Source organism: Orbicella franksi, chromosome 12, assembly GCF_964199315.1.
Source record: "Orbicella franksi chromosome 12, jaOrbFran1.1, whole genome shotgun sequence".
Taxonomy (NCBI): domain Eukaryota; kingdom Metazoa; phylum Cnidaria; class Anthozoa; order Scleractinia; family Merulinidae; genus Orbicella; species Orbicella franksi.
This window is the reverse complement of record NC_138156.1, coordinates 7,616,726-7,642,435: the sequence shown is the minus strand read 5'-3', so window position 1 is coordinate 7,642,435 and position 25,710 is coordinate 7,616,726. Positions and strand designations below refer to the sequence as shown.

General features: G+C 39.5%; 1 protein-coding gene across 2 annotated transcripts in view; it reads right to left on the bottom strand.

Annotated features, from left to right (window-relative positions):
- Positions 1–25,691, bottom strand: part of LOC145464433 (active breakpoint cluster region-related protein-like) — a 28,832-nt gene extending 3,141 nt beyond the window's left edge. The window contains exons 1-27 of one of the 2 annotated variants that reach the window (XM_081448333.1): positions 24,073–25,691; positions 21,670–23,628; positions 16,847–17,046; positions 15,480–15,590; positions 14,328–14,513; positions 13,896–14,006; positions 13,766–13,808; positions 13,543–13,595; positions 11,252–11,365; positions 10,162–10,228; positions 9,964–10,039; positions 9,391–9,464; positions 8,657–8,793; positions 8,013–8,075; positions 7,670–7,732; positions 7,078–7,159; positions 6,677–6,744; positions 5,037–5,079; positions 4,662–4,727; positions 2,984–3,081; positions 2,603–2,704; positions 2,410–2,472; positions 1,824–1,933; positions 1,650–1,711; positions 1,291–1,368; positions 760–894; positions 116–221 (exon numbers count right to left, since the gene is read on the bottom strand). In XM_081448333.1, the coding sequence (XP_081304459.1) occupies positions 116–221; positions 760–894; positions 1,291–1,368; positions 1,650–1,711; positions 1,824–1,933; positions 2,410–2,472; positions 2,603–2,704; positions 2,984–3,081; positions 4,662–4,727; positions 5,037–5,079; positions 6,677–6,744; positions 7,078–7,159; positions 7,670–7,732; positions 8,013–8,075; positions 8,657–8,793; positions 9,391–9,464; positions 9,964–10,039; positions 10,162–10,228; positions 11,252–11,365; positions 13,543–13,595; positions 13,766–13,808; positions 13,896–14,006; positions 14,328–14,513; positions 15,480–15,590; positions 16,847–17,046; positions 21,670–23,509 (4,151 nt within the window). In that variant the 5' untranslated portion in view covers positions 23,510–23,628; positions 24,073–25,691. Of the gene's footprint in view, positions 1–115; positions 222–759; positions 895–1,290; positions 1,369–1,649; positions 1,712–1,823; positions 1,934–2,409; positions 2,473–2,602; positions 2,705–2,983; positions 3,082–4,661; positions 4,728–5,036; positions 5,080–6,676; positions 6,745–7,077; positions 7,160–7,669; positions 7,733–8,012; positions 8,076–8,656; positions 8,794–9,390; positions 9,465–9,963; positions 10,040–10,161; positions 10,229–11,251; positions 11,366–13,542; positions 13,596–13,765; positions 13,809–13,895; positions 14,007–14,327; positions 14,514–15,479; positions 15,591–16,846; positions 17,047–21,669 lie in introns of both variants that reach the window. The other variant, XM_081448332.1, reaches the window with a different exon arrangement.
- Positions 25,692–25,710: the final 19 nt, after the last annotated feature.

Here is a 25,710-nt window from a genome sequence, read left to right as displayed (position 1 = left end):
AATAAAAAATTGTTATTTCCCTTGAGACTTCTTTAATCACGCGGTGATTAAGAGTTAGCCAGTCTCACCCCTCCCTGGCCTACGTTTTTCTAGCGCTATAGATCACGTGACATACCTTCTAAGATGATCGAGTAGATAGATGCTGGTGTGGCGGTTTGGTTTGGGTAACGATTCAAACAGCTCCATCATTGCTTTCTTCTTTCCTTCGGGATCTTTGATTCCTGAAAATATAGAGCCAGCAGTTTACAATTAAAATGAGAAACCAAGAGCGCGAGAATCAAAAATATAACAAAAGACAGCTACAAAAGTAACAGCAGCAACAACAACAATAACAACAACAACAACGACGACAACGACGAAGACAAAGACGATGAGGTGGACCACACCAGAACACGCTAAAGTAACAAGCAAGTAACCAGTGGTAACACTTCGATTGTCTTTGTACTAAACCCAGGAAACAACCCTTGTAAAAAACACTCATGCATGCCTGTAACTTCCATGTTGTTCAAGATTCATTTTCAAACTTTGGTACACTACCACCCTCTTCCAACCTACGCTATCTTTATTGTCCCCAGACGTTTTTTTTTTTTCGCAGGAGGCACGCCAGTTGGCTCGTTCATATCCCACGCGCCAGGTTAATATTTCGCCAAGCTTGCGATCTTGACGAACTCAAGACAAAACAGAGAGTCTGTGAACAGACTATTTTAACCGTTGAAACAATAATATTAACAACTGCGAAACGAAAATACATTAGCCTACCATTTGCCTCGACGAAATTAGGATAAAGGTCGTCTGTAAACAGCGGCTCTGGAAGGTCCCTGAGGTAAAGCTTAAGGAGTCCTGCCACGGCATGGATGTCCGCCTCGGCCACTTGCACCAGAGCACTTTGACTGTCTGAGGGACGGACACAAAAAGGGACCTCAGTGAGTTATGTACCAGGGCGTGAGGTCACAATAGGACAAGGGCAAGAAATAGGGGACTAATTGGGTAACGCATTTTAAGACCTACGTTTAAACGGAAAAGATACTGACAGAAAAAAAAAATCGCCAACAGAATCTGACTTTTATACCTTTGTTTCCTTTCCATGACAGTCAACTATCGCTAGCGCGTTTTCATTATCAAAATTTCAAGTAAAATTTCCTGTAATGTAACTTCTGATGTAAAAATAGAAGCTAATTCATTGGTAAAATTCAACTCAAACAGTCTGCAAGACTACTTGCTCGCGTTTTCTAATTTCTTAATCGATTTAGCGTTATGTACAATATTCCATCATGTACTTAGTCTACTTACTGTTGTCAAAAGCTTCTTTCAGCCTACGGACTTCTGACGTTGCTCCAGATAAACGATAAATTCCTACTTCGTCCATGCCTAAAAAAGTAAAACATATTTCTTCTAAAAACTTCAAAAACCCATCCAAGAAGACGCCACTTTCTAAGCATTTGTTGCTGAGCAACATAACGCAACTTTCCGAGTGTTCGTCAGTGCTCGGGCAACAATCTGATTGGCTGACAAGGGGTTTTTCATACCGGCCTCCGAATCCTCTTGTTGTTGAAATCAGATAACCCACTTAATGCGGTTGAAAAGCATGTCAAGAAACTTACCAAGAATCCCTCTAACATGAAAAACTGACAATGGCATATTATACCGACCTCTTCTTTCGATTTCTTGCACGCATCCGATGACAACCAAAGGAATGTCGCTTTCTTCTCGTCTACAAAAAAGATCTAAGTCAGTTGTGATGCTGGCAAAATTTGCTTAAACAAACTTCGAATGCTAGTAAAATAAATTCAATTGCTATGTACAATCTGGGACAGATATATTACCTTGAAACCGTCGCGATATCAACTCCAAACACTCCCTTCTCACTTAGCGATTTTTTCCTCTGAATTCCATGAGGGGTCTTAGAGTACTGTAGCGATAGCGTGACGGCACCCTGCGTGACAACCACAATACGTTACAACAGCGGTAATTCTTGGCTAGCGGTTTTTTGATTATTCTTAAAAGACGCCCAACCCTCTGCTCTGTCCGTTTCAAATGTAAATTGAAACGAACAGTGGGAAAAAGGTCACACTTAAACTCGTTACAAAGTGACTGACCAGAAGTGCCACCAAAAGGCATTTATTCTCCACAAGAAATACATCTTATCTCACTACTACGTTGCCTTCTCGTTTGCAAGACCCAGACAAACGGACCCAACATTTCAACGCAATGTTATACAACATTGTTGAGCACGTTTGGCAAACCTGTTGCGCCATCCAACATTTTCCAACATCTTGCAACAGAGTGGCCAAACGTATTCAACATGTCGTGCGTTTAACCGGGACTTTACTTGTGTCGTGTTCAGGAAAAGTGTTGCCTTAAAGAGACTAATTCACGAAACATAACAGTAGCGATTCGTAAATTTCTTACCTGTTTATCCAAGGTGATCGTGATGGTCTGCTTCTTCAGATCCGTCAGGTTTTCCTTTAACAGCTAAAAGAACGTACAAGATGGTTATTATAGCCATCTAAAATTGACAAATTGCATGGACAGCATTACGAGATCACGCACAGACGCATGCTCGTACGCAAGAAACATGCACGCACACAAACGCGCGACTCACCTCTATTTTTCCCTGCGCGCAGTGCTCGTCAAAGTTAAGCCTGCTTTTGGAGTACACGTGCAGCTTTAGTTCTCTTGTGCCTTCCACCTCGATATCAAAGTCCTGCGGATGAAGGTGAACCAGTGAGAAGTATAACACTGCAGTTGTTAGCTAACCCTTCAATTGACTGCAAACTTAGCAGTGCTGTAATCAGAAAGCCGCCATCTTGAAAATTGCGATCGTCACGCTAGCATTGGAACTGTTCTCAGTTACACTGAAATACGTCGACCAATATTTTTTGGTACCGTTTGTTGTGTGTCAAGTTTAGAACCTTGTCAAAACCTGGACTATGGTACTTAAAGAGGAAAGAGGTAACAGAATCACATATCTTCTTCTACTAACCTGGTCCCACACAGGCTCAGTTGTTGCTTTACATGTTCTGGTCTTGGCCTTTCGGACAAACTGACCGAAATGATCAACTTCTATCACGCAACTAAGATCTGAAATAACGCACAATTACTTCAATACGGTGAAATAGAAGTAGGTAGTAACGAAAGCAAATTGAACTTAAGTAAGAAGCGAGAAAAACGATGGCAAGGGGTTAAGGCGAAGTGGAAAACGGAGGCAGGGAAATCACTTCATTATCGCCGTGAGGTCATCGTTTTCAAAAAGCTTTCTGTCCTCACGAAAACGAAAAGCCGGTGTTTTCAAATTCCTCTAGTTTGAAGAGCGTGTTTTCGTGGCGGATTTGTGTGGACGGAAGGCCTAACCGTAGAAATAAAGCTGCGTTTTCAAATTCCTCTAGTTTGAAGAGCGTGTTTTCGTGGCGGATTAGTGTGGACGGAAGGCCTAACCGTAGAAATAAAGCTGCGTTTTCAAATTCCTCTAGTTTGAAGAGCGTGTTTTCGTGGCGGATTAGTGTGGACGGAAGGCCTAACCGTAGAAATAAAGCTGCGTTTTCAAATTTCTCTAGTTTGAAGAGCGTGTTTTCGTGGCGGATTAGTGTGGACGGAAGGCCTAACCGTAGAAATAAAGCTGCGTTTTCAAATTCCTCTAGTTTGAAGAGCGTGTTTTCGTGGCGGATTAGTGTGGACGGAAGGCCTAACCGTAGAAATAAAGCTGCGTTTTCAAATTCCTCTAGTTTGAAGAGCGTGTTTTCGTGGCGGATTAGTGTGGACGGAAGGCCTAACCGTAGAAATAAAGCTATGTTTTTAAATTCCTCTAGTTTGAAGAGCGTGTTTTCGTGGCGGATTAGTGTGGACGGAAGGCCTAACCGTAGAAATAAAGCTATGTTTTTAAATTCCTCCGGCGTAGTGTGGACAGGGCCTAAAATGGATTGACTGTGGAGAATCTTGAGCACGTAAATCCCAGATCCTACATTAAACTCTTGTTACAACACCAAATTCCTTTATGAAATTCCTTTGTTTTAAGGTACACTAACAGTTGATCAAGTTTCTAGTCCAAAATGTTTGGGAACATTGAATACATTTATTACAGTTTGGAGAAGGTAAATAAAGTAATTATTTAAAGTAACAATTATGTTCCAATCGGAGCCAAGTTTTTGTCAGCTGAGTGAAAGCTCTATCTTAGGGAGAAAGTGTATGTTGTTGTACATGCATCTGTTCAAACTTTTGCTATGATATCAGCTGTCACCTCACTAGACTAACTACGTATCTTGATTTCATTACTTCTACCCAACAACTGTCGAAAGTAATCCTGTGTTTGTTTTGAATCTGCGTCTGCTTTTAAAGCTCTCTGATTGGGTAATAAAACTCGTGTGACGCGCTCTACCAATGAGAGTAAAGAAGCTGCCCTCTTAGCCAATCAGGTGCGTTACCCAATAGAGTCATGATTTGGTTGACATGACTTTACCACGCTGGCATGCAGCCACTTACGTGCTTATGGTTTTTGTTCTAGTTAAGTTTTTAAGCTACATATGGGCGTAGCGTTCGGCCGGGTTATAAATACAGCTTAAACTTTCCGGAAGTCGTTAAAACCCAGCATTTTCGCTTAAATTAAGGAAGCAGCCCTAAATTCTAGATTAAAAAACCATATTTCTTATTTACTTTAAAAGGATTACCGTTTTTGTGAAATCCTCGACCAGAATGTATCTGCACGTACAGTAGACCATTCAAAAGACCCTTGTCTGAAAAAACAATGAGAAAAACGTCATGCGATTTGTGTAACTGATACTCAAAAGTAGCATTTACCCTCAGCTATCCTTAAAACGAGTTTACCCGGCCATTGTAATACAATCTTTCACTGTCACTATGGCCTGAGAATTTTGGTGTTACATCAAGACAGTTTATTCCCTGGTTGATCATTTTCTTCAGTCTCATCACTTGTCTCTTTGATAAGGTATTGGAAGTGCAAGGAGAATTGAGATAATGCGTTAATCCTAGGACTTAACGGGTTAACATTTTTATTACTATTAATAGTAAAATGGAGGCTGTACCTTCTTTCATGGAAACTTTACCCAATGATCTGCAAGTTCTCAGCTGAAAAAAGGAAAAGATAAAAAATGATAAGTACTTATCACAAAAAATACCCAGTGAGCAACAAACATGCAACGATAAAATCGTAGTTACGGGGGATAGAAATAAAAGATTTCTCTTTCGGCCTGACATATATCATGTTAGATGTTTTGCATTCCGTCTGAAACGAGTCTAACAATGAAAAATGTCCCAGTCGTTCCCTGGTTCCTGCTGGTTTAAACGATCTTTTCAAGGTTTTATTCCATTTTACGACCATGTTCTTATCAAGATCACGTACAACAGTGCGAAAAACCCCTAAATCGACGAAAACTGTGCTGGCGATTAAAAGTGCATCTGTCAGGCCGCGGGAAATTTTTGAACAAGGTGTTAATTTCATTAATAGAAATTGCCTAGTTAACCCTGCACAAGGACAAAACTAAGTCGCCACACGACTGTTCAAGAATGCGTAAATATGGCAAAAACGTATTTATCGCATATTCAGTTGATTGTATTAGAGTTATATGTCAGCCGGATTCTAAACCACAAGTAAACGAAACGAAAAGATAAACATCCCAGGGAAGGCGTGTTTCTACACAGCAGGAGATTCAACGAGGAAATCTTGTACAGTGAAACTTTTTTGGCACGATAACAACATCTGAAAATCGAGTTACGAAGACAGAAGATGTCTATGGCGTATTGTTTGCTTACATACGGAATACATGTCAAAAACGCGCGGCATTGAGAGGAATATAAACTGACATCGTGACATGATGAAGACAGTAAAGAGAAGCCGGTTATTCGGGTCCTAAAATACAGATTTTCTCCGTGTTATTTGCGTACGAAAAAGCCGCAATTGTTCGTGGTTCATTAAAAATTCACACCGAAACTGCCTTAAGCTCGATCATTAGCGAAAAAATATACGCAGTTTAAGAAATTAAGCTTCGTAGTCGAGGAGAGCAGTTTCAACCGCAACTTGCGATTGCAACATCTCTTATACAAACAAAACTAAGAGTATAAACTTCCCTGAGTGAAATTCGGAGTGAATAAAAAGAGAGTAGAGTCTTCTACAGTGTTAATAAGCTCAGAAAACAATTGTAAGTGCACAGAACGACATTGCTTACCACTGTTTGGGAATCTTTTAAAAAAGTAGAGTCCGAAGCTCTTCGTAGCAGGCGAATATTCGGTGACCACGATCCACGGCGAAGAAGAGGCGATTTCTTCTCACTGCATTCTACCGGAGTAGCCGAACCTCGCCGAGCAAGCCTCACGTTAGGAGATAGCGTAAACTTAACTTTCGCCGCCATGAGAGCGACGCAGAAAGAAGTACTAAACGAGGAGTGCTGCAAATTTAAAGAGTCAGCCCCGAGTTACTAAAACCGAATTGTGGCGCTAATAGATACCTGTGTCAACAGATGGGCTGAAACGTAATTAATCTGTCAGTTTAATCGCTTCTGTATGCCGCTCACACACGTTACTTGCTGTAAACAAAACCTCCTGACCAATCAACGATGTTGTTTATAAAAACACTATAATAGAGATATCTCAGTTTTCTGCCAAGAGTGCAAAAGTGTGGGCTATCAAGTGTAGAGTTAGCAATATTAAGGCAGTAAGGGAGACAAACCTTCTTACAAGCCTCCAAAAAGTGGTGAAGTTCTATCATGCTAAGCTGGCCGTCAGTTGAAGGATTATCTAGGACGAAGGGCATGACATTTAATTAGAAAAACGTGAGAACTAATAGAAAAGTGCACTTGCTATATTTTAAACGATGTCTAAATTGTACAGTTGCTCTTAAAAATGCACAACTCTTTTACTGCCGAAGGTGCCAACGATCTGTCACAAAAGTAATGGAAAAGTCGTTATCCGTCTGCGACACTTTTCTTTCAAAAATATAAATCAATTTAAAATTGCTTTGAACTGAGTAAATATTGACTCGGAAGTCAAAGTGTACGCCATGTTCGAGTCTCCTTTTATTAACAGCACCACAAAATACAATGATAATTGTATTAACGCTTCTATTTTTACCTTGCGTTTGCTCTAAAAGCGGAATTATCGCTTCTTTCCACTCAGCTCTCTCAACATCACTTTTACAAAGCAATGTGTAGGTCTGTAGAATCAACAAAATAGATTATACAGTATATTTTGTCTGAAAGAGTTTTTTAGAATTCCAAGGGAAATATTTCTTCTCGTATTTTGTCTTTGTAGCCACTTAACAGACCCAACAGATTACATTAATCTACTTAAACACGCAGAGACCATGCAAAACTCGAATGTTTGCATAAAACCTAAAAATTGTCACACCAGGGGGGTTTGTAAGTGATAATTTATTTACGATGCAAAATTGATAAAATAAACTTTCATAATTTACATAGCAACAACGATGGGAGAAAGAGATTTGTTTAAATAAACCAAGTTCACTGCCGAACTCAGTGGTACACACTGTCGGTCCTTTCTGAATTAATTTTAGTATAAAGTAAAAAGGGTAGAGACAAGCTCAATCATTGAATCTTCGCCGAATCAGATTCTTGGGTTGCCACGTGGCGCTTTTCAAGTTCCAGAAGGGTTGCGTGACAAGCTATCAGATAAGAGATCTTTTGTGCGTGATTGCGTGGCATACCTTTCCCTGCTTGTGATACAGTGTTAATGGTAGACTGGGAACGGCCAAGAGCAGGGCAGCTTCCTAAACAGTCCAAGAAAACAGAAATATTTTACAATACGAAGAAGTTAATTAATAAGTTAGAACTAAAGGTACTCGCTGCAGTTTCGTATTGAATCATGAACTTTGCCATAAGAAGGGCAGAAATTAGAAGAAGATTCATTTTGCATTTGGTGCTTTGTTGGTAGGACTTCCAAATACTTAGAAAAAGTTCAACAAAAGCTAAACACGTTGTCTGTGTTATTCTCGATGCGCCAAAGTATATCCTTCCACTAAGAAAAGAGAATCCTGTTTCCTCTATTACCTGCTCAGCTAGACGCTTCTTCATTTTTTCCACAATCTTTGAAGTGGACTGTGCCCGACGTCGCTGTGAAGAACATAACAAAAAGACTAAAATCAAAATAAACAAAGAACGCAAAAATAATCACTGACTGGGAACTTGTGGTTCACGATTAACTGAGGCACCATCATTTAAAGTAAGCATGATTTTCGCAAATGTAAAATTAAACTACGATTTCAAAATACTCAACAATGTTTTTAATTTGTGCCATTACTTGACAAATGCAAGAGCCCATCAAGAAGAGGGGGGAGAATTCCCCCATCGAAAGGGATATTACACCTAACACCTGGGGTTGTTACCAGTTCCCCGAAAGAAGGTTCCATATGCCATTGTTGACAAATGCTGGAACACATCAGGAAAAGGCGAAGAATGAGCCCATCGGCAGGGATATTAGACCTAAGCCCTAATATTCTTGTCTGTCCCCCCCTCCCCTCCCTTCCAGCAAACACAACAAACAGTCCAGCTGTAATTCTTTAGCTTCCCATCCAACGCAAAACGCAAATTAACCATCGGACCATAATGCTTCCACAGTGATGTTTGAGTCACCGACCGGAGAAGACCCCGAAGACAAAGTTAATCCTGAGGTGAGTTACACTAGTTTTCTATACCTTGCTTGAAGGCGAGGAATCTGGGCTGTGAAAACCACTGACCCCTTCTTCTCGTCGGATTTCCGCTTTGGTGTTTGCAATCCTGCTCTTCAACAAATCAAAATCAGCTTTGCTCGTTACTGGAATGACTTGCGGCGCTGCAAAAACAACAGCAAAACGTAGCGATGTTAGAGAGAGAGGATAAGAGTCATGACAATCTGACTGGATGCACGAATCTTCAATTGTGAATAGAACGCTACAGAAATGTTGACAATAAGAACGGGTTGAAGCGGGTATAAACACCTCTGGATGGTGCCAACAGTCTACTTAGTGTTTCAATCTGCTCTGGGGGGAATCAAGTGAATTCTGAAATCTGATTGGGTGGATGTTAAGTTCTTAAAGGAGCTCAGTCATGGTAATTTCAGTTATTTTGGCGGCGTACAAACTTCGCGTACAAAATTTTCTTTAAGTTGCAAAAAAAAAAAAAAAACCTGAAAATAGCGGTTTACTAGTAAGATAGGAAAACACTAAAGAGATAATAATAAACCACAGAGAAACAAGGATGATTTAAGGATGGAGAAGATTGACACGGATTGCAAACGACGAACTTGAAAAATTTAGGCTAAAAAAGATATTAATGTGCTGCTTAGGAGAGAAAGCCTAATGCTTGACTGTCGAGATGATAACCATCTACGGATAATATTTTTCAGTAAGCGTTGTTGTTAAAGGTTAACAAGCACAAGTTAGATACAAACCTTCTGAGATCTCCGTGGGATGAAACTGTAAATCCTGCAAAGGTACATACCACTTGCACACATACTGTTCGCTCCTGTGGACAAACACACGTGTCAGCTAACTTTAGAACATGTGTGTATATATTAAGTAGCTTTATACTCGGCTTTTCTCTTGACATTTGGGAAATTGGTTCGCTTTGTCGTATGCACCTACATGATTTTATAAGGAGGAATGGGCCTAGGTAGCCTATAAAAGCAACAGACGTCTGGGAGCAGGTTGCGGGAACTCAATGTTTAGGTTCAAAAGAAGGAAAAAATAAAGAGGACTGTTGGGGAAAATATCGACCCATTGCAAATGCGTGGAAAGGCAGCAGTGACACAGCAAAGCATAAAGGAGGAGTATCTTGCTATTTGCTAAAGAAGTAAGCGAAATAGCGCAACAGTCACGGAAGAGTTTTGGGATCAAACCTTTTCTTCGCCAGTTCAAACAACAAACGATCCAAAACAACAACCTTCACGTGAACGCTAGAAACCCCAAATGTACAACAGAGATACAGAGACAAAAAAACGATCATGCAAAGAAGCGAGACATACCTGGCAGTTATTTTTCTCTTTGTGCAAATGATGTAGTCATTGAATAGGAAGAGATGTCTAAATTTGCGAACTCCATCTGAAACAAAAAGCAAAGTTACAGTTGCGAACACTGACTAAAAACGAAAGTTACGATAAAACGCGTGAATGCAGTTCTCAATAAGCTAACGAAACTCAATATAAAAACACAGCCAAAAGTACCTGAAAGCTCGACAATAAATCCATCTTTTATGAGTCTGTGATCTCTCTTCACTCTGCCAGGCATACTCTGGAAAAGTCCACATTTAATAATTTAATAACACTCGAAACTGCCGAGAGTTTCCTTGCATGCCTAAAAGCGCTCATATGATAACTATCGAAAGTAATTGTGTTACGTTGGTACACAAAACAAAACAAAGACCATGGTCACTGTTAAGAGTGACAAAGACATAATTTTCTGTTTTAAAAATATAGAAAACAAACGCAATCATGTTGGAACAAAACTTTAGGTCTCCATTTGGCCAATCATAGGTATCACCGTATGCCAAACTCGGAAAAACGAGCGTCCGTAGAAATACTTAACAATTAATTACTGGTCCCGAGGGATTTTGTTTCCCGAGAATCTCGATGTTTCCCGAGACGAAGTCGAGGGAAACATTGAGTTTCGAGGAAAACAAAATTCTTACAAAATTTTTCCTATATAGCAAAACAAATGGGTCAAACCGGTGGAAAACAAATAACCACTTTATTGACAACTGACGAGCATCAGCGGTCAACATTTCGCGGGTAACAGTGAACTGTTTCCCGTTTGACGTCATAGTTTTCGCAATGTTGCCTACTCATGACATTTGGCGGGAAACAGTTTTATTGTTAGATGTCATGTAACAAAGTTGATTGAAGTTACGCAACAGTCGAAAAATAAGGATTTGTATGGGAAAAAACTGTTCTGTTCCTAAAAAAAATATGAACGAGTACATGTATGAACAAGAATGAACCTACTTCACCTCAGGTGCGTGTTTCCTTGTTTCTCGTAAGGTTTCTAGGTCAACCTCACTACAAACAAGGAAACACACACTTGAAGCGAGGTAGGTTTATATTTATTCATACTTGGTAATATTTTTTTTATGCTTAAGAACAGAACAGTTTTTCCCATACAAATCCTCATATTAACTTCGACTGTTGCGTTGTTGACTCCGTCTACTGCATGTATATGGATGCTCATTTTCTGAGCTTGGGCTACCCGAGGGCCAAGTTTTTTCAAAAGTCAATGTAAACAATAAAAAAACATGTTTGAGACAATAACAGTACGTACCCCGCCATCTCTGTCATCACCACTGATTTTTGCAAGAAACTCCTTGGTCGAGTTCAGTACATTTGTTAAAAGTTCAAAATCTGCGTGATCCTCTGGCGTCTGTTTGATCAAGTCCTGAATACAATCGTTAAAAGACAGTATTCATCAGTAAATGCTTGCTAATCTTATGAAAGTAAATGATCTGCTGACAGGTAGAACCTTTTAACATTAATTTACCAGCTTACTAAAAAATATTAGTGAAAAAAGGTTAGGCTTTTTACGCCCAACTGGTTCATCGCTCTCAGCGTTTTACTCCAGTCTCTGTAGCATGAACCAGCTATGAGTATTGCAACTTCCCCGACAGGTTACTCCCAGCATTCTGTCAGGTTACCTGAAGAATTTGCCCACACCCATTTATAACCCAAGGTAGAGAGAGGCATTGTGAGAGGAAAGACTACATCTCAGGAACACAACACATTAGGACCACAGTCAGGGCTGTAACCCGGACCAGTCAGTCCAGAGTCAAGCGCATTGACCATTAGTCCACTGTACTCCCACACAAATAATAAATACCCTTATCTTATAAGAACAAATTCCAACATGGATTACAAAAGAATTATAATTAATAATTAGATTATGAGCTCGAGATTTCTATGTGGTAATAGTTGATGAGGCCGAAGGCCGGATCAACTATCACCTCATAGAAATTGAGAGCAAATAATCTTATTGTTATAGTAGAATTCTTACTAAAATTTACTTCAAATAACGGTTTCCAATTATTTCTTGACATATAATTAAACTTTGCGCCTGAAAAAGATTGCTCGGATTGAATTGTCATTTAAAATTGAAGTTGTGTGCACGCGTGCATCAGTTTTTTCAATAATTTCAACTTTTTTAAAAGTCAAGAAACTGTAAATGTCCTTCGTTTAGACTTCTCAAGAATTTAATTAACCATTTGCATCAAAGTTTTCCTCCAAAACTTTGGAAAAACGAAAAAAAACGTTGCCATTTCCTAGACGACCTCCAGCCACTGCAAACTAATGGCTGATAGTGTTCAATGGCCCAGCCAATCAGATTACAGCATTTGCATTAGTATACTAGTAGAATTCTACTAAGAGTATTAAGAGCAACAGCTATCATCCTAAAGAGTTGTCAGTCATTGACTTTTACAACAACTGGTTCTCTATTGAAGAAAAAAAGTGAAATGAATAGCAGATGAATGAGGTAAGCTAGTGATAGTGATGATGATGATGATGAGGAGGAGGAGGAGGAGAAGGAGGAGGAGGACATGAAGGAGGAGGAGGAGCAGGAGGAGGAGGTGGAGGAGGAGGAGGTCAGGAGGAGGAGGTGGAGGAGGAGGAGGTGGAGGAGGAGGAGGAGGTGGAGGAGGAGGAGGAGGAGGAGGTGGAGGAGGAGGAGGAGGAGGTGGAGGAGGAGGAGGAGGAGGTGGAGAAGGAGGACGTGGAGGAGGAGGTGGAGGAGGAGGAGGAGGACGAGGAGGAGGAGGAGGTGGAGGAGGAGGAGGAGGTGGAGAAGGAGGAGGAGGTGGAGGAGGAGGACGTGGAGGAGGAGGTGGAGGAGGAGGACATGGAGGAGGAGGTGGAGGAGGAGGACGTGGAGGAGGAGGTGGAGGAGGAGGAGGTGGAGGAGGAGGAGGTGGAGGAGAAGGAGGAGGAGGAGGTGGAGGAGGAGGAGGTGGAGGAGGAGGAGGTGGAGGAGGAGGAGGTGGAGGAGGAGGAGGTGGAGGAGGAGGAGGTGGAGGAGGAGGTGGAGGAGGAGGACGTGGAGGAGGAGGTGGAGGAGGAGGAGGAGGTGGAGGAGGAGGACGTGGAGGAGGAGGACGTGGAGGAGGAGGAGGTGGAGGAGGAGGACGTGGAGGAGGAGGAGGTGGAGGACGAGGACGTGGAGGAGGAGGTGGAGGACGAGGACGTGGAGGAGGAGGAGGAGGAGGAGAAAAGAAGGAGGAGGATGACGACGACGATGACGATGAAGAAGCTGTTTATGATGATGTGGCATCAAAGTTAATGTTATGACAGGTTATAGAACTGGTGGTTCTGTGAATGCTTTACATTTAATCTGGTTCATGTTCTACAAGAACATAGCCATAGATTTTGCAATTTATTGTCAAGGAAGAAATCTGGAAGACACAAAACAAGGGAGGATTAGCCTGACCTGTCTTAAGATTCCTACAAGAGACATAGGCCTAACAGGGTAAGACATGAGAGCACATGCTTAAGAGAGAAGAAGGGCCAATTTGCAGCAGATTAAATCAACCTAGCTGTTTACAATAGATGAACATAATGTCAACTTACCCCAAGGACAACGATGTATCTGCCCACGCGATCCACTGGCTTACTGAAAAGACCTGAAAATTAAACAATAACTCAGTTGTCAGACGAGGCCTACACATATGTATGAAATGTACAGCAAACAGGGCCCATAAAATAGTTTAGTACAAGTTGATGGACTGAGGTGCATCAAGCTTCAGTCAGGTGCTGAAGTGTTCAGTTTGCATAAGTCTACAATTCACAATACCTTCTAGAGTAGTCACTTCTTGGATAGACTGTACATTGAGTTCCTAAAATAGAAGCAAAGGTAAAATCAAGTATTCATATTTTGTTTGCAATAACTCAACAATTCATCAATAACTTACTTCACATCGTACCTTAGAAAAAATGTTGTTGAACTGCTCATTACTTGCTTTGCATTTTCTTATTGTTGATAAAGCAGTTTTGTAATTTAATATGTACTCTCTGTAGACTTCAAACTGATCCACCTAAAATAAAGAGATATCAGTAAACACAACTGATAAACACCAAGTAAAAACATCAAAACATATAATAAGCACTGTGGCACGTCTTTTTTGAGTTCATGTAATAGTCTGTGTGCCAGATGCTTACAAGACTCAACAACGCACTTGCATGGGAGAATGAGCAAATTTATCCTTTAGTTAATAACACAAACACAGAATTTTCAAACTATTCAATTGAGATTTGTAGAGATATAATCTGGTAGTTTCCAGCTTCCTTTAATTGCCTGACTTTTAAAATATAAACACGAATAATGAAATTCTTTTCTTTTCTCTTATCAAACTTACCAAACTCAAAAACAAATCTCCAATAAGATGGCGGTCGGTCCAGTGTGACACACGTGCCTCCAGGTCATTGTAAAACACAGTGTGGATTGTGTGCAGTTCATCCAGCTTGTGAAAGATCTTGTTGTAGTCAATGGAGGTTAAGATTGGAGCTGACGACTCAATAGACAACTTCAAAGGCTTCATGTGCTGTAACAGAAAAACAAGAAGATGGCTGTAAATGTATTTTTCTGTGATGGACAGCAATGTAACAAAAATTATGTTCAAAACCCCATCAAGAAATTAAAAATTGCTATTAGCAATCATATCCATGTTCACGGTGCAAAGGAAAACAATTTTCCAGGCTTGCCCTTTGGGCAAGCTGTAACCATGATGTACTATAGCCTGAAAGTCATTCTCACAAGTTTTCTTCCAAAAGTTAACCGAATAAACAACTTATTGCACACCTTTCAGGGAAGAGTAAAAAATGAAGAACTATTTAGTGGTTGTAATGCAAGGACTTTACAGGATTACCGGTATGCAAAACAATCTTTTGTAAATATTTGCTTGTCAACACAGCTCAACCAACATTGTCACCCAGTGACAAATCTAGAATCCAGTCCTTCTCAAGCTTGACCTTACTGACAGAACAGTACTGTATATCTTAATAACTTAGGTATATCTGTATATCTTATGACTTAGGTAGTATACCAAGACAAGATTATTCTGGGGTGGGGGGGGGGGGGGGGGAGACTTCCACATACACAAGATGGAGGTGCTCATTGTACCTTTTAGGAGTCAAAAAAGCAGTTTTCATACCTCTTAGGGTGTTCAGCCTCAAAAGGTCCATAATGGGAGCTTATGCAGTACCTTTTAGGGTATTGAGCCAGAAAAAAATATGACAAGGAGACAGTGTGTGGTACCTTTTAGGGTTGGAAGAAAATTTCAAGCCACACCCACAAACAGGATTTTGCTACCTCTTATAAAGGTTCTTTTCAAAATTTCAGACGAGTACCCTTGTCCTTCTTATCTGGGAGTTCCCCCCCCCCCCACCCCCAAGGAGATAATCCCTTAGGCTAGTTGACAGTTTTCTGTAATCTCATCAACCATCTACATGTACTTGACAGGGATTTGGTAGTGTGTTGGCAGAATCAAGAACTTGAAATATATACTCACTTTGTATAACATGTTAAGACATTCTAGGTATCCCTTCTCACTGTCTAAAACAGCAGCTACAACCCACTTCCTCTTGTGTAGCTTTTCAGCTTTGTCATCAGAACTGGGTTCCTAGCAGAGATGTGGTGAATGAGCATAACCATTTCATAACTAACCCTTACTGACCAATAGATCTATTGGTCTATTTGAGTGTCAAATGAAGAGGAGTGCAAGAGAGCTAACATGGGAACTATCAACGAACAAGTAAAGAGAAGGAGGTGGACATGGATTGGACACATGCTGTGAATGGATAACAGTTCCCTCCCACGAGTCACACTGATGTGGGCACCAAAAGGAAAACACAAGAGAGAAAGTTAGACCCAGGGAAACATAGCATAGGACAATGAAGAAAGAGCGAATGGCAATGGGTTGCTATTCTTGGGTAGAGGCAGGGCTAGCGGCTGCTCACAGAGTGTCTTGGAGAAGTAAAATTTCTGGCGCCACTCTCCAAATGGAGAAGCGGAACTGATGATGAACCCTTATTAACTAGAATGGATCGCGAGGGCTTTACCTGTCATTGGGCTGAGTATTTTTTATCTTCTGGTAAGAAGAAAGACTAAGGGAAAAAGCATCATACACATTCACTTTACCCTAATATTGCATATAGAAATTTGCCTGATAGCAGGTTAGTGAGGGCTTTACCCAAGTACATTTTAAGTCCTCCAAACCCCACTCAAGCAATACTTTATTTAAGAAATAGAAAACATGCACTGTGTTTCTATCAAGTTATAGAAACACAAATGGATAGAACTCGATAGAAAGTCGAAGAACATGTTTTCTATTTGTCTTAGAAAACACCGCAACGAAAAAAAAGGAAAACAACTTGTTAACTTTGATTATCAAAATGTAAATTATCTTTGCTCACGCCATTGTTACGTCAACAGCTCATGCTAGTTCTGTGTTTCTATCAAGTTATAGAAACACGATTTTTAACCAATCAGCACGCATATTTTCTTAGGACTGATTTCTAAATCATGTTAGAGCACAAAGGAGCAAACTCATAGATAATCACTCAACATAATGAATAATAGGGTACATCTACATGACCTCTCAGATAATATTTGACTGTGAAAACCTTGGCTCAAGAGAGGCTCTACTATCCAAAAAGTACAACCTAGTAATGACAATACCATTAACTGTGTTTTACTGAAGTGCATTGGGGAAAGCACATTTTCTGGAAGTATATCTACCATTCAGCTTTGCATCAAGATAATGTTCTCTAATATCAATGTCTACTTCAAACTCATCGCCTGTTTGCTTGATAATGAATTGATATCATAAATGATAAATTAGATGTTAATCCCTCTTGGGAATCATGGTACACTTACTGCATGCTTTGCAGGACTTCCAGCAGGGGAAGGCACAGGAGAAGATGGAAAATCAACATTATCATCTCCAATCACTACATGGGAGCCTCTAGCCTTGCGGAGTTTCTTGTGATCATCATTTTCTGTACTTTGGCTGTGAGAGCGAACTTGCTCACTGGCACTTCTCTTTGGCAAGCGGCGTGTGAGGGTCTCATAGTCACCTGATAATTAAAATTGAATATGAGAATCTCAAAGATGTAATGGGACAGGAAAATTATAGAACTATGAACTTGAGCAAGCTGACTTGACTAAACTAACTAAAGGCCTTTACTGAGTACGAGATAAATTTCCTGCTGATAATTTTTACCTGTGACATATATACATTCATATATTAAATGGATATCGCTGAGTCAAGTGCTGGGTAGGTACAGTTGCTGTAACCCTGCACTAGACTAGCATCGCATTCCATAAAGCGAGGAGTAAAAACACCCCTCTGAGTCATTTCCCACACGCAAACTGGAGACATGTGTCCCCCACCCTGAGTCAAACATGACTAGACTTTCCAAGGTTCACCATATCACTGGGAATCAACTGACTGGTGGCCCAACACAGAATCTCTGTTCAACGTAGCACTACTACATCATAAATGGATTTTTGGATTGTTCGTAACAAAAAAAAAAAGAAACCTTTGTAGAACAATAGATATCGAGTCAAGAAGGGTAGGAAGTGTAGAACAGGTTACATTTAAGCCTGTTGGGTGAATTGAGGTGTCAAGTGTTAGTTGTGGTTGAGTTTAATCTACGTGCAGTTTAAATTGAGTGAGATATTAACAATTTCAAATTGAGTGAGCAAAGGTGAAAATTTCTTTCTCTAAAAATGATCAACAAATAACACTACACGAATTTTTTGTTAATATTGCAATGGTCAGCAAAGGTTACATGGATGTTTGCTAACAAACTTTATTTGTAAATTAATCCATTAGTATATTTGAAATTAAATTGTCATTAAAAAACTAATACTGAAATCAAGGTACTTTTAATTTATTGTCAACCTTTTCTGACCTGGAGAAAATATCAAAATAAGTTTTCACTTTACTAAATTGAATACTTAGTGGAACTGAGGTCAAAACCAGCAACACTGTTTTGATTTTTTAAATTATTTCCTGGTTTAAGCTAAATAAAGATAATTATGCGATAAAGTGGTTCTTTTTTTGCATATTTCTAGCAAATTCATTTCTAACAGATAGGTACTAAATCTCTCATTCAGTATGCGCAAGGATCAGACCCAATGAAATTTTTGTCTTATACTTTAAGGAAATATAGAGAGTCAAGCAAAATTTATTGAGGTTTTCTGTCACAAGCAATAATATTTTATGATTTGATTGCTTCAAAAGTAAGAATCATTATGTAAACATAAGACAGTGACTGGGTTTATTTAGAATTTTTCACCAGCAGACAGGAGGAAATCTCTACAAATCAAGACAATGAATATGGAAATGTGCCATAAACAGACATAAATGACTCCAAATATTACCAGTAAATAAGATGTCACAAAAAATGCCATGAACAAAGGTATGTTTGATTCTACAACATATTTGATGTAAATGTTTTGGATTATGATAAAACCATTTTCATTTGAAAATTATATTTACACAAACAGTTTTGAAAAACAAAATGATATTAAAAACATTGTCTCCTTGCGACCATGGTCGACCATGCAATCACATTTCTCTTTGGCTGAAATAATTTTTATTATGTCAGTCATTACAATTTAAATGCTCATCTACAAAGAATTTCACTTTCCAGCATAAAGGCATTTTTTAAAATTAAATTTGGCAGAGTTGAAAACAAAATTAATGTTAAATCTGTAATATATAATTTTGCAGGAAGTAAAGATTTTTAGATACTTATTTGATTTCAAAATAGCTATTGTGAAAGATGAGACTTAAATGTTTTTTATCAGAATGTTTACCACAAAAATGAATCTGTAATAAGTCAATTACTAGGCATTTTAAGGCTTTTTAATTAAAAGCAACAAATATTGTTATCGGAATAGATAGCAACAATATTTCTTGTCAGAAAAATAATGAACATTACAATGTGTCCATAAGTCCAATGTTTTTTTCTGAACAGTGATAACATTTATAATCAGTCACTATACAAGAAGATTAAAGCAATATCCACATGCAAAATTTCAACTGAAGAAATAACTCTCAACAGATGTTTCCTTCTGTGACCACAAGTTTTTTAAAACTATCAATTCATATAATAAATAAATGTGCAACACAATTCGGTTTTAATTTTCTTGCCTCATATCACTCACAAAATCTGCTTTAATGCAACAACGTCAATATTTTTCCTTTAAAAAAACTATATCTACTCTGTTAGAATACACACAAAAAAATTGTGTTTGGGTAATCATGGCACTATCAGTTTGTTCATGGTATCTCTCAATTTTTGTGGTTACAATATAATGAATATAAATATTATTTTTTGCATGATCATGATCTTTCCCAAAAGAATTACTTAACAGAGAGATGAAAACCCTCTGGCAGCCAGTTTACAGCCATCTGGTCAATATCTGAGTTTTCTATTCAAGAGAACTGAAGTCGTATTTTCCTGAACTTAATTTCTACAAACAGAGAACCTAGGCACTACAAAATTCAATTAGGAAATGAGTTCACTTTCAATGCAACTAAGTGATACCATTGTAACAGAAATGCGAATAAACACCAATAAATATTGAGCAGTACCACATGAAGTTGTCTTGAAATTCTCAGCATTTTCTCCATATTCATCAAATCACATACAATGTTACTGAAATTGTTTGTATGTATGTTTACATAATATTGCTATAAAGCTTTCAAACTCAAACTCGGTCCCCACTATCTTTGAACTCAATCATGTTTCCTTGCAATGGATAGGCTTTTCAGTAGTTTAACATTGGCTATGAACTTGTTCTTTAGAGAGTCTAAAAAGGCAGTGGGGTTCAACTGTAGTTTCCAGGTAGATATGTTTTGAATCTCCTGATCACTAGGAATTTCAAAACATATTTAAATAAAAGTCTAGTGACCTCAAGGCTAGTGAGTCATGAGACTAACTTCAAACTTTTATCGCAGTCAGATGAGTTACAGCTTGTGCCAGAAAGGTAAGGAAAAATTTGGGCCATCAGTTTCATTTCCAAGAAAAATTGGCACAAGAAATTCAGCAAGGTCTCTGGGGGTTTTACTTACAAAAGATCAAATGAGTCAATGGAGGAAAACTTAGTCATATTTTGTATATATGCATATCCATAGCAGAAATATTCTAAATGTTGCTATTCTGGTCGTAAAACTTCACCTTTAACTCCTTGAGTCCGTGACCATTGTGTACGCTGTGTGCCACACCATTTTCACTGAAAATGGGTGTCTAGTAAAAAACTTCGAATGCCATATTAAGATTTTTCACTTAAACTACAGACATATACACATTCTCTGAAAGGTCACAAGAGTGTCTCTTCAATTCAGCTAATTTTGCCGAGGTTGATATAATTTCATATCCATATGACATCACAGATATGGGAAATTCAGGTGCACTGGGAGTTTGACTACATGTACATCTATTACAATTTTGATGTACTCAGTACCTCATATATGCACCTGAGGGGCAAAAACCATGACCTACTGAGTACGTCATATAGGCACTCACAGGGATAACAGAGGTATTAGAAGCCATCATACAGCTAAACAGTGACCTCAAAGGAGCATAACTTGATGCTGCATGGGACAAAAATTTCAAACCTCTAATACACAGATTTTTTCACTTAATTTTCTACAAAACATACAGAAACCATAGAGGAAGTTGTCTTTTGAAAGAAAACTAGCTGACACCAAAGGTCCATGAGCAGAAAATCCACACAAAGCCACCAGCATGATCGTTGTTCGAGTTATTACTTCGCGCACATTCGCTGGATGAATGGAAGTAAGGATGTGCACAAACATTTTGGGCAAACATCCACTTTACTGAAAAAGAGTTAGGTTGAGAGAATAACATGAACAAGTGTGTCAAGTTGTCTTCTAGACTGGAGTGGTTTTGTACATCTAAATTATTAATTTTTTTCTGCTGTGGCAGACCCTTAAGACAAATCCACTACAAATACAAGTGATTCACTTATACCAGGCAGTTTTCTAAGGACTGTGGCATTACAGCAAATAAAAATAATCGAGAAACTAAGTGACGAATCTCGCACAGTATTTTTTTAATCCTTGCCCATACGATTCTTCCCACCCCTGACCTTGTTAAGCTCAGGCAACTCCTGAGGGGGTAGCACAAGAGATAATTTTGTTTTATCGCGCTAGACTTGCCATCAACACATATTCAACTACAATCAACTATCAGGCACCAAAATGATAAACACGACATGGTTATGTCGTGATCAAGAAGCAAAACGACAAATTAAGAATACACCGCCATTAATTTTACACTACAAAGTAGTATTGGAAACAAAATCATCTCATAAAATTAATGATGACATGTTAGCTATATATGAACAATATTACTATATTTGTTTCACGTGCTAGATCTTGCAAAAAAAAATGCACCATAGGTTTTCTCAATTTTTACAATCTTGACCAAAAAACCGGATTTGACCAAGACAAAACATCTGTGTTTTTTTTACAACAGTAATCGTCTTCCTATAGGTTTTCTTCAATCTCAAAAGAATTTTGAACTACAAATACTGATAAACTATCATAATATTATTCCAATATTGCTTGATCACTAAAATAATAAATTGATATTATAGCCCCTTTAATCGGCAGTGCCAAAAATAATTATTCGCACCTTACAAAAATTATAAATACTTACCTTCATATCCCTTATCATCTCTTCCAAAGACCTCATCATCATCTGTATTCATGGGTCCTAGTGGCTTCGGTGAATCTAATGTGCGTGATCGTCTTTCAGTTTTGTTACGGCGAGGAGGCCTGACTGGAGGAGGGGTGCTGTCCCCCACCGGCTGCTTGGATGATTCCACACTAGGAAGACTCAGGGAAGCTCCCTCACTGGGTCTGGCCTCGCTAGAATCACAAGATGCATTGTCTTCTTGCTCTGATGAATCAGCTGACTGCATCTCAGAGGCTGCTACGTCTATAGCCCATGGACTGACGCAGGAGTCTGCGCTCATCAAACTAACATTGCCAGCAGAGAGCACTGAATCCAGTTGTCTTCTTGATCGGAGGGGTTTTCGAGGCCTTATGACCCCGCCAAATAACATAAAATCATCTAACTCAGAAGCATGGGGCGATTCCCCTTCCAGTTCATCACTACTAACAACTTCGATCCCTTCTAAGTAGGATATGAGTTCATCAACAACTTCAATAATAACGTCGGGTGATTCTTCGATTGTTCCCTCCTCGCACCTGTCTTCCTGAGAGTTCATGCCTTTCTTTTCAACAGCATTGTTGTCTGAGGTTCCCTGTCTAGTAAAGTCAACAAGTTCACGATCGACCCGACAACTCGCTGCCAAACACCCTTCGCTGTCAGCTGCCTTGCTTTCTTGATTTGCCGCACAAATATCGTCCGACGACTTCACATGAACTTCAGCATCGTCATTGTCTAACAAAACTTCACTATCGAGTTTCTCAAAAGTTTTACTTTCCGAATGATTCAACAAATCTACATCATCGCCACTTGTCGTGCTTTCATGCGAGTCGCTTCGTTTGTGTTTTGGGCCAGACGAACGCGCTAAATGTCTCTTTCCTTTCAGTCTGGCTTTGTTTATTCCCTTGGCCAAAGGTGAGAAAACGGTGGCAAATGTTCGATTTCTTATACCAGCTGGTTTCTCGCCTTCAGGAGAATTTAACTCGTGCGATTCGTCTTCCATTTCTTCAATTTCTTCCTCCTCAGCAGAACCCGTGGGGATTCTCTCATCATTTGTCCTTGTTAGCCTGACGTCGTTTTCACTTCCCTTTTCCGTATTGTTATTGGCGGAGAGTTTATTACCCTCTGCTATATTAATATCATCAAGCAACAAGCTTTTCTCTTCACCGAATTCATTATTCTCCTCACTAAATAATTTACCAGACGCTGCCCCAGAGTTCCCCTGTTTGTTATTGAAACCAAACTCCAGTTTCACCTTTTCACTTCCGTCCACATTGAGCTCTAACTCGTCAGGAGGAAATCCCGCTTTAGTCTCGTTGCTAATTGGCTTGGACTCCTCATTTAAGTTGCAAACATTTAATAAATTACTGTCTTCGCTCTTTAGCAAACACACTTCTGTCAAATTGTGAAATTCCGATCCTTCGCCGCCTATCTGTATGACAACGACCGAAGAGTCGTCGACCATGTCCTGTTCGTGCCAATTCGTCGAAGGCTGATTTAACGTGCTTGGAAAGAAAAGGTTTACTACTTTGTCGAGCTCTGAATCGCTGTTTCTCGTATCTGAAACATTCAGAACTTCTGTAAGCCATTTTAAAATGAATCCCTCTCGTTTTACCTCGTTTATAGCGTTGTCAAGCCTTTCCTTGCACAAGTTGAACCGCTCTAAAACATGTCCATTTGATGAATCGCTACCACAACCACAAAATTGCAAAAAGTCTGTATCGGGAAGTTTTGCTGTTGGAAAAACGTTCCTCCAAGCAGTCAAAAAGGCTTCTCTCTTATCCATAGTTTCGTGCTGTTCTGTAAAGCTCATATCGTTATTCATTTGTGCAGAGAACACATCCTTCTTGACGGAGTACACTTTGTTTCTACCCGAGGTTGGGCGAAGTCGTCCGAAGCTGGTCACGAGCAAGCGTGACGTAATCTTCGTCACGTCTTTCCCAGCTAAAACAGGAACACAGGAAGTCACATAAATTTTGGAGAACCGGAAGTTACGCGACGAATAAAAACCTCAAGCTTTCAAAAGTGCTTTTTGTAATTTCCGCGGTGAAACGAACAGGAACCCATACACGGAGTGGAGTTGTTTGGACTCTGAATATATTTGCCTCGAGAGAATGTTACAAACGAGGTAAGTTAAGAACAAAATCAAAGCATAAAAAATAGCTTCCCAAAACACATTTCACTTGTCACGTTCGATTCAAAACACCATTGACTTCAAGGTTGTTTTACTTTTAGCTCAGTGAACATTTCGTAATGCTAAATCATGGCCAGGAGGAATGCGTGTCTATTATTTGATATTTTCCCTTTGAAGCCAAAGTAAGAACGCGTGAAATTCCAAACATTTCAAAGTGAAAAAACTGCAGTCAATTAACAACTCTTTTCGCTCACCTAGATCGTCTCTTGTCCAGAACTGATATTTCAGTCGTGTCTAAAGTCACACATTAGCAAGTAATTAGAAGTGACCTTGAACGAACTCTTCCGAAAATTCCACGAAAATTGCTCTGCAATCGTGGTGTACACTGCGCTCACATGCTCTGAAACGAAATAATAGCTTACGTCAATGGTCGATTAGTAAACAAGGAAAATGTACTGTTCCAATAGGCAAACATTTTTGTTAACAAATCAAAATTCATGTGGGTCTGATCATCATACATTTCTGCTCCACGTTTGATCAGCAACAACAACAATATATCTGCAACACCTTAAAAGTTCTATGTTCATTCAGTCTTCGACTACTGGGGCTCTCGGAATCTGCCGAAAATCAGTAGAAAATCAAGTGAGTGGAACAGGAGCCAAATATTTCTCAAGCTCGCAGCTATGCCATCTGTGATCGTCTGTGATAGCGCTGGGTCATCAGTGTACTGATGTACCACACACATGGCCCCACAATATGACGTCATCACACGTTATGTTTACGAAGGCGGACCCAAACACTCGAATAAGTTTGAGAATGCTCGAAACCGTCGCTTGTCTCAAACAGTTATTGATATCAAATGTTGCAAAACACCAGTCAATGTACACATCTGCGAGAAGTTCTCTGAACATGCTTTAGAGAATAGCTTATGAAAAGCACGCGTTCTGATTGGCTAAAAATTGTTTCCATAAAATCTTGTAGAACCATGGAGAATGCAGTCTGTGAGCTATTGAGAAAACATTTCAGTTATTATAACGCTAAGAACAAATCCTGACTACCCTAACACGATACTTTCAATGTGACAAGTTTATTGGGGATGTGCCCTTCAGTCATCATGCCTTCAGTATATTTATTACCCACTTAAAAATTCGTGGTCACTCAACCGCCAAAAATCGGTTTGGATCCCCTTTTCTGACGGACAATTTGAATTGAAGGACGCAAAAATAAGCTTAGTCCAATCTCATTTGCGGAAGGAAGCTGTTGACAATTACTTCTGTAATTGCCCTGTGGGAAAAATGGTGGTCGTGATTTAAATAGATTTGCATGCATGAGCCCGCTATATCAGTGGTGGTTGCTTAGCAACAAGACAGTAGTAACAAGCTGTACTGCGTGGTCATACATCAACCTACTCTCTCTTGACTTTTAGCAGCAAGGCCGCGTCAAGACAAAGAGTAATACAAGAGTACAGAAGAGTCTCGTAATCACGGGATGACAGTGAGAAATATGTTTGGGGCTAGTCAACTCATGGGCGTCGCAGATTTGACAAAAAGTGCAGTCATTGCTATCATTGACCAACGATTCGAATGTTGGGGCATGGTTAGAAACAGGAAGATAAAATAAATTTCTTCCGTGTTTTTATCTAAATAAGAGTTTGTGTTAAATCGAGCCGAACCTAACGGCCAGCTGCCCCATAAGGCCACCTCTGTACAGCAGCCACATGTTATCGTCCCAGTTGGGAGATTTGCTCTTATTTTAACCTCCCAACAATGGCTACCTCTCCACATTGGCCAGTAAACTCTGTACCCTGGGTGGCCGTTGTAGAAAGGTATGACCGGCTGTATATGCAGGATTCAACACTTTCATTTAACCCGAATTAGCCAACTTGACGGTCG